At 37.4% G+C, this 9,570-nt stretch overlaps 1 protein-coding gene across 1 annotated transcript; it reads right to left on the bottom strand.

The window, feature by feature from the left end:
* Nucleotides 1–5,568: 5,568 nt before the first annotated feature.
* LOC140228469 (30 kDa spicule matrix protein-like) lies at nt 5,569–9,050 on the bottom strand. The gene is made up of 2 exons (XM_072308683.1): nt 8,932–9,050; nt 5,569–6,307 (listed from the first exon to the last, which is right to left on the bottom strand). The coding sequence occupies exons 1-2, from the start codon at nt 9,048–9,050 to the stop codon at nt 5,569–5,571; spliced, it is 858 nt and encodes a 285-aa protein (XP_072164784.1).
* Nucleotides 9,051–9,570: the final 520 nt, after the last annotated feature.

Genomic DNA, 9,570 nt, shown 5'->3' with positions numbered 1-9,570 from the left:
ATACGAAAGAAATATGAGCGTGATGAATTCGATAACTCTCAGATTTTTTTTTTTTTTTTTGGGTCTTACAAGCATTTGCATTTCTTTTCAGTCTCATTATTTGTTAAAGCCTCATTGTTTAAAAGCCTCACTTTAATGCAATAAAAACATTTTGTGAGCACAGCAGAGCAGCTTGTTTAAACTGAAAACAAAGGATCAAGAAAGACATAAAACGTAATAAGGTCTTTTAAGCCAGTCTGTTTGTTGTGTCTTTTGTCTGTGATTCTGACGGATAGACTCAAACTTTAATCGTTAAGAAGCGCTGCAGACGCTACAGATACCAACAGCTTTCCATATGGTGTACCATACCGGCATATGAAATGGTATATGCACCCTATACGCAGGATTTAATGGCCGGCTTATACCTGGCTCCTTGATTTGCCATTACAGATGTCAATGGTTGCAGTACGCACTTTTAAAAATACAATAAATCTTGTCGTGCTTGTTGTATGATTATGAATATTCCTTATGGCTTATATGCATGCTTGGTTGAAAAGAAAAAAGTTTGTGATAAACACAAACACAGACACACACACACTCACACACAGACATATATTTTGGAGAAATGTTCTTTTCTGGCGAGGCAAATTCTCTCCTTCCCTTTTTAATGAGTAAGCCGGTAACATTTAGAAAACATATAATCCTTATCGAAAAAAGAGGTTAAACTTTGCTCAGTCATTCATGCTAATCCTATCAGGCGCTCGCGATGTATCATAATGATTGAGTCTACTCCAGTTTAGCCCTCTGTTTTCACGACGCGAACGGCTTTAAATTCTAATCCTTTCGTCTACATCATCAAGACGTGCACCCTTCATGCATGTTTTATAGGAAGTACCATGGCTTCAATAATTCCGCTAAAGGAATAGTATAGTATTGGTGGAGATGAGGATTGGGCTTTTAACTTTTTGCGACATACCAAGAAATTTATAACCACTTGTGAAATAGTACAGAACACACCATTCTAAGAGGAATTCTAGGTTTATTTGATGAAAATCGATTTTGGAATGGCTGAGACATCCAACATCCAAAGCGATCGTAATAAAAGGTGAGTCCCATCTTTGATAGGATTGCTCTGTTTTGGGTATCTCAGCCGTTTCAAGACCAATTTTCATCAAATAAACGTTGAATTAGTCTTGGAATTACATGGTCTTTCATATTTCATAAAAGGTTTCTAATTATCTCACCCCAAAATGTTACAAACCTGAAATCAGGTCTCAACCAAAACTATACGGTCTCTTTAAAAAGATATCGGTACATAACAACAATGCAACATATCGATATGTGGAGCTCTAATTTTCTTTCTGTTCTATTAGGTAGCAATGTGGTGTAGTTTGGACTTTGAAAGGAGATCGTGGGTTCAAATACAACCTGGACAGTTTCATCATTGTTACGTAGACCCAGTCACGGTCGCTATAAGGGGCAACATTGCCAAACTTTGCTTTGCATTATATTTCCCATATTCTGAGGAAAGTAGAAATAACAAAGTGTTTGGTAATCCATGAATAATAAAGGCATAGGCATCACTTTATAAGGATAGTGCCAACATCATTATTTCCCCCATTTTGGCGAAAAAAGGTAGTTACGGACGTCACGAATAGAGGCTCTTGAGACCCAACATATCTTTTTCTTTTAACATCACATTTCTGATTCTTCATACCAAGGGTTACATGGAAGCAGTAAGGAATGGTGCATAGGGGGTGCAGGTTGACCCCCACCTTAATAGCCCATAGCCTACTACTAAGATATGTCTATTATTCCTCGACGTAAATGGGATGAAACAAGATCCAAAAACGGTGAAAATTTGAAAAGAAAGACATGATGATCGGTTACTAATATTCAAAAGTTTCGGTCCTTCGAAAATGAATTGAGGTTCGTTATTCAGAAAAAACAATAACTCCCTGTACCTTATAGATGTTCGTTAATCCGAAAACAAAAACGGGTTCGTTCAATCGACAATAATGTCATGATTGTGGCGTTATTTCGAACGTTTGTAATTCCGAAAATGAAGTATGATAAGGTTCACTAGTCCGAAGGTTAGTAATTCCGAAAAACATAAATTCCCTGTACCTAGCATGCCTAGATGTTCCTTAATCTAAAAATTCGTTGCATTATTCATGAGGTTCGTAAATCCGAGAATGAAATAAGGTTCGTTATTCCGGAGGTTTGTTAATCCGCAAATGGAAAAAGGTAGTTACTAACAAACCTGTGTTGTTCTTAGTTGTTGTGTGTTGTTGTTGTTGTTGTTGTTGTTGTTTGTTTGTTTGTTTGTTTTTTGTATGAAAGCCGATTACAAACGACTTAATGTCCGGTGAGATGGTTTCAAATAACGCTCAAAGTCCCTCATCGAAGGTGTACTTTTTATGTGTTTTTTTTTTGAAAGGCAATTTGACTATTAGTTTTTTAGTTTAGTTCAGTAATTTTGTTTATAAGGAGACTGCAAACTAAGCTCTGCTTTTTAACATTCACTTCTAATAGTATCAGCAATTTTGATTCGGTATTTGTTACAAAAGTCACAACATCTATTATGCTTCAGTTCATAGCATTTTCCTTGATTGCAATGTTCTACTGGTTCTGTGTAACTTTGTGTATTCAAAAATGTCTTATTGCAATTGCACATTGAAATTTGTATTGATACCTTTTGTAATCTATTCTTCAGTGTGACTTCCGTATATTTCTCGTGAACGGAAATTGAAGACAAGAAGAAGTTAATGACTCAGCTCAGTTGAGCTAAAGTTGCTGAGATGAGTAAAGACGTTTGATATTGACAACCCAAGCGTTCCTGATGTGGTCAGGATATTTCAGGAAATAATATGGTAGAGCGACTTATTTTGGAGAGATAAAGAAAGACGAAGGGAGATAGATATGACGTCATGGGATCACGTGGTGGCTTGGCGGGGCGTTGCGTCTGTGTTAAGAAAACCACATGCCCATGATACTCATCTGCGACCTACGGGCAACTGACGGGAGTTGTACTTTGTCTGATGCTGGGATATACGCGGCTTGCCGCCAAACATCACCAGTAATTAAAAGATTTTTGCATAGATTTTGCGTGTAAAGTCTCGGCTGCGGGTTATAATGTTCATTAACTTCCGCTCTTTAGCATAGACCATGACGACTTGGACAAATCTTTGCCCAATCTTCCGATGACACAATTTGGGTATGTTTTCCCTTCCATGACGAGCCAATAAAAAAAATGACACGTTATTGCAAGGAAGAATCTGAAGGCGCTGAAAACCCGTTGGCTCACCAAGACATTGACGAAGGAAATTATTTGAGTTATTGTAACCCATCATCCTTTTGCCACGATGTGTCTAAAGCTCATAAGCTGAGAAATCTTCAATGTGAGGTTATTTGGTTGGAATCAAGATATTTGATACTTTTGACAAAATCGAAAGTTTGATACTTGGACTGCCTCATGTCCAAATTTCATAAAAGTTATAGATTTTCAGCATTTTCGGGGGGTTAACATAAAAAAAATTTCCTCTGGGCTTTGAAATCCATAATTGGATATCTCTCTACAATAAATACTTCCCAGACTTGAAAGCCGATATTTCAAATATAACTATTACATCATTCTCCTATTATTTTTTTTGAGATAGTTTCGTAAAAAAAAAAGAAAAAAAGGTTTGTGTCATTAAAAGTCCGGATATTCTGGGTGCAACCACGGCCACATTTCGAAATTCATGTTCTACAACATATTCAGACTGTACTAACCTAACAAATTTTCAATTTTCTTTCCCTTTTCCCTTGTCTTTCAAAACTCGACGCTTGCTTGCTATATAACAGTATGCTGGTCTCTTTCAAAGGGAAAAGGCAAGTTTTGTACCAACCTTTAGTTCTTGCAATCTTTCAATGCTTGAAATGATTTGAAAAAAAAAAACCTTTGTCTGCATTTCTTTTCGCATTTTGCATCCCATTTGAGAGGCAAGAGAATTGTATCCATCTTATCAAATGATTGGCTTGACTACATAATTTCTGTATGATGCGGATTTTAGATATAGAAGGATAGAAACAGAGAGTTATATGAACATACAATATATATATGATATACTGCGAGCCTGTCGCAAGTAGATAAATATACCACCATGCTCAGGGAATAAGTTTGTAACACAGATATATCTTTTGCCTTTGTTGTGAGATCAGTCAATAATAATTTTGATTCAACATATCTGATTTGATATTGAAGTTGACTGCATCAGGCCGGTATGCAAACAAAATCAACAATCCTCAAATGATGCTATGTATAAGTATTTTAAAAGGAGGCCTGGTAGGACAATGCCAGACTTCCCTATAATCAAAGCGAGCCACTCAGTCAACTATTTTAGTCTTGTGCACCTCTCATGATTGTAGCAGTTTAAATGTTATCTATGACAAAGTGATATGAATGATTTCAATAATTTTTTTTTTTTTTTTGTTCAAACAATGTATAGCAGAATGAAGGATGATTTGGTTGTTGTGTCTTGAGAAACCGGAAATTAAAACTTCTGGTAAATGTCAAGAAAGGGATGACCAAGCATTGCATGTACATTGTAAATGTTAAGGTCGACAAAGGTGGAATATACAATACAATTATATATATATATATATATATATATATATATATATATATATATATATATATATACATACATACACGCACACACACACACACACACACAAACAAACATATAAGATGCACAAATCCACACACTGGTAAAACCTGTTCTCAGTAAGGCCCACTTCTATATTCCACTTTTCTAAAACGTGAAAATATACTCCTTAAAATCAAAAGCCGTTCAAGAACAATCTCACGAAAAAATCACCGTTGGGCAGTTGTATTACTTGGTGGCGCAGAAGTTTCCAAAGCTTAATCCGATTGCACGTCGACACAGAAAAGTTTTAAAAAGATAGAAATATATCTTATCTTATCTTTTCGGGAAAAAACAAGCCGGTTTTGTATTCAAACCATCAAATCCCTGATTGTAATACCTTAAATTTCAAATATATAACACACACATCAAACCCTCGGCACCGACTCAGCAAATGCATATTTTGCAAAGTTAAAACAGATTCACACATAGAGGCAGATCGTTACAATGGTACAACACGTTTATTAGTCATCAAAATTGGCATAATATTCCAAAAATAAAAGAATATTTATAGTAACACAATTGGATAGCTATTTGTATTCTATACACATAATAAAATCATATTAAAGGCCTTCCTGTAAACATATTTCCTTCATGAGAAAAAAATTGTGAATATTTTTTCTCCAATATTGAAAAGAAAAACAAAATCAACTTGATAGTCCCAATTTCCTGTAGAATCTTTGCGACTCGATCCCAAAAGGATGGTCTGTGCACAGTGTGCATAGACTAATGGAGAGAGTTAATGGAATCACGTCAGCGACAGTCTTTGATCAGAATGTATTTTCTTTTTTTTTTTTACTGCAGCAGAGATGACGAATAAAAAACATGAGAAAAAATTATTAAAAAATCTCTGATTGTTCCTGATATAAGCACTGACATAGAACCAGTTAGGCGCCAAAGCTTATGGGAGCACTGGGTAACCGTAGCCGTAGTTTCGTCTCCTGCTGTCCATGTAGTTGCCACGCTTTTTGTAGGCCTGGGGGACTCCAACATTACGGTTGCGACCTCGTTTTGAGTTATCAATCTTCCTCTCGTGTAGTGCACCGAAGCCAAGGTAATCCGATAGGCGAATTGGTCGTGGCTCTTGCTGGAAGAGAACCTGAGGCGCCATGGTCTGGGGACCACTAGTGCCGGTGATAGGTGGCATTGCGGTGCTGTTGAAGTCAGTGGTGTTCGTTGTAGGTGCTTCGGTGGCCGTCAGGAGGGAGTATTCGCAGATGAACGGCAGAGGCTCGTCGGCCATTTCCGAGATCCAGAAGGGGCTGACTTCGAGACCGTAACCAAACAACCTGGTGACCTGGGGTGTGAATACCTCACTCACGAACATCATGGCTGCGCCACCTTGCCTGATCAGCGGTTCTCCGTAGTACGGCTCCCAGGCGGTGTACAGTACTGGGTCACCGTTCACCCACTCGTACTGCATGGTGGTTGCGTTGAAGAAGAGCCCGATCCATATCTCAAGAGGGTCCAGACTTGGGACCCAGTTAAAGATGAATTCATGCTCCGGCTGGTCGTTGATGACGACAAGATGAGCGTCGGGGTGGAGGGACTGACAGTGACGATTAGCCAAGTGGAAGCTCATTCCTTCAAGACGAGTGCGGAAGCGAGTTGCGGGATCGTAGTACTCGCCTTGGGTTAGTCTATTAATGGAATCGAGAAGATAAGAATGCAAGAGAGTAAACAGTACGACGAAAACTACCAGTGTATCATTTCTAAAGCTTTCTTTATATACGTACAATCATACATGTCAGGATCCTTTTTCGTATAAATCAAATGTTTGAATTTCAGCATGTCATTATCTTGTACGACATATCTAGAAAAATCTAATGTAACTTCCCATACATCTGCATTTCTCATTTGTATTTTCCAATACCAATACCAATACCAATACCAATACCAATATCAATACCAATACCAATACCAATACCAATACCAATACCAATACCAATACCAATACCAATACCAATCAAAAAGCATTTCGTTGCATCGTATTAAACTTATTACAGATTTATTCAATGACTTGACTTTTCGAGGGATTACAGGCTCATATAAATCACGATATGACAATATGAAGAATATGCATAAAAACAACAGATCGCGAGTAGCAACACAATGAACGTCAGCCAATTCACAGATTATTTAACAGTTCACCAGTTTGCACAAAAAATATTACATATTCATGATATAAGAATGATATTATTTTGCGGACCTACCAGAAGAAAGTGAAATTACATCGCATAGAAGTTCAATATGAATTTTGCCTGAAATAAATATTTTGTCTTTTTGAATGACAAAACGAAACTCTCGCAGTGTACGTCCCTGCATCCAATTACATGCCTGACCTCTATTGGTGTCTTTTGGTCTGTACATAGGTGGAACCAAATTACTATTATAAGAAATTATACATTATGTATTTAACATGTGAAAAAATTGTCAGAAACAATTGCAAAAAAAAAAGAAAAAAGAAGAAAGAGTGACGTGATGCTGATGTCAATAAAGTGCAAGAGTTAATAGCGATAGAGATAATGAAGATAAAACACCTAAAAGTGTCTATTAATTGATCAGCCCAAGTTTACCGTTACTGGAGGATGAGCAGCACTGAAATATGAGAACAGAGATTATCTGGAGGACTTTTTTTTTTTAGTGTTGGGGCTTAACAGGGTGCTGAAAAAAAAAAATATATATATATATACATGTATCTGATCATGAAGTATTTCATGATTTTGTTATGTACCGACCAAAAGGCATCAATAGAGGTCAACATTCATTTGGATTGCAGGGACTATCTTTAAAAAATTGCATGATTACAACATACTTCAAGTATGTAGTTTCTTAGGATATAGTCTGCGTTTCCAAGGAGATTATTTTTGTCAAAAACTATTACGTGCAAACATCCATAAAGTAGTGCAGTTTCCAAGACGTACGTTTCAAGCGCCAACACGGATCACATAATCAAAGTTTGGCCACACAAGGGAATCAAAGTGCAGAGTAATCGCGTTGCTCAAATTTGGGGGAGGAAGAGTGATAGATCTCTGAATATACTTTCTCTTACAAACAGCAAATATAACTAATGCCAACACAGCAACATGCTCGAAACGTAAACATGTGTGTCTTTCTCTTCACTTGGCACGAAGAAGGAAATCGAAACGTCTTTTTTCTTCCAGGAGTTCTACAGAAGGGGAAAAGAATCTCATGCGTCTCTACCATTTTTTTTTTCCAATTTCTAACAATAATATCAACACAATTGCAATTGATTGACAAATTGCATTATATACATCGACGTAAATACGGAAAACGGTCTCGACGGAATAATTTCACGAATTTGAATATCAACACAATACGTAGACAATGAGTGAATACAATAATCACGATGAAATTACAAAACTACTCAAGGTCACTGATTTTTTCCTCGAACATTTTTTTAAACAAACTAGAGCGAGTAAGGGTGATGGCTAGTAGATCCACAATTGAATATTATATGTCTTTTTTGTTTTTGATTATGAAAAGGGACTAAACAAGAAAGAAATCGTTACAGATCTGCCCGAAGGGGATTTATCTCGTAGGATACTAATTATTGTATATTACTTCATTTATTCTTTTTTCAACTACACAAATCAAGAACAGAAACAGTTAAATAGCAAAATTTGATAGTGGAGGTTGGACAGCACAGCATGATATTTTCGGTTTCTTTGTGACGAGATCTTGACGTTAATGCAGAAAGGGACTCCAAACATAATTATAACATAATTATGTCTAATTTGAGTGAGTGCACAAACCCTCCCGTGTGTCTGGTCGGCGGACAACAAAATAATAGAACAACGTGTTTTCAATGCCGTTCTCTGAACGATCTGCACTTCACATAATTCGAGCGTAAATGTAATTTTCGGAGATTCATTAAACTGAAATACGCAGAAGCATGCAAAATGTATTTTTCTTTATTCAGGAGTGCCCAGATTGTCTTAAGAGTGGGTAACTAAAGTAAGAAAATAAACAAGCGTTCAGTCTTACATTTTCTATTCCTCTCACCCTGGATGGCTGTTTTCCGCCGCTTTCGCTTTTTCGTGAATTGCATGAAAAAAAAAAGAAGAAAGGTCCTGATTTACCTCTGTCAAGGCAGATACTTGTATTATTGATCTGATTTGTTTTTTAAGCATACAGCACAAAATATTTATGAAGAATCCCAACAGGAACAAATTCTTTCTTCTAAAACTTAGTAGACGAGACCTCAAGTTCGCATGCTCAATTATGGTGACAAAATACGTACCTGTAGCAGCTGCCATTGAAATATGTGAAGTAATCTTGGCACGTCGTTTCCCCCGCGTGCATATGGGCACTGGCAAGAGAGCAGAGGGCTAGGAGCCCGGCAAGAAGAAGGCACTTCATCGTTGCACAAGTCAGCGACACTTTTACAGCTTTAAGCTATCCAAGTTACTTAAGATCCAGCGCAGAAGGCAAGCAAAAATTTCTCTGTTCTAGTGCTACTCACGGATGCAGACTGTCTGAAGAGAAAGTTAGAACGAGCCTTTTTATACGCAGCAACTCGGGAAACCCCCACTTTCCGCTAGGCTTGCAAACCAGGCGCTGTGTCTTCACCAGACATCTGTTTATGGCCGAAAGTTACGGCTTCTGAAGCGCAATTGAAGCGAAACGTCTCAGACAGAGAGTGCGACATCTTACGGGCGTCAGCACGGCTCACGTCTTGGTGACTCATTGTGGTCCTTCCTTTCTTGGTTACTCTCCAACTTAAGTATGCTCGTTTCACAGTCTCCATACACGTGACCATTAACTCGGTTTGATGACTTCCGATGACCATAATAGAATAATAGGCCGTCTAACAAAAGTCAACTTGTGCATCACAGATGACACAGAAAAATGAGAGGCAATTATTAAGTTACAAATACTA

Source organism: Diadema setosum, chromosome 5, assembly GCF_964275005.1.
Source record: "Diadema setosum chromosome 5, eeDiaSeto1, whole genome shotgun sequence".
NCBI lineage: Eukaryota > Metazoa > Echinodermata > Echinoidea > Diadematoida > Diadematidae > Diadema > Diadema setosum.
The sequence above is the reverse complement of the archived record's forward strand: the minus strand, read 5'-3'. Positions and strand labels throughout refer to the sequence as shown.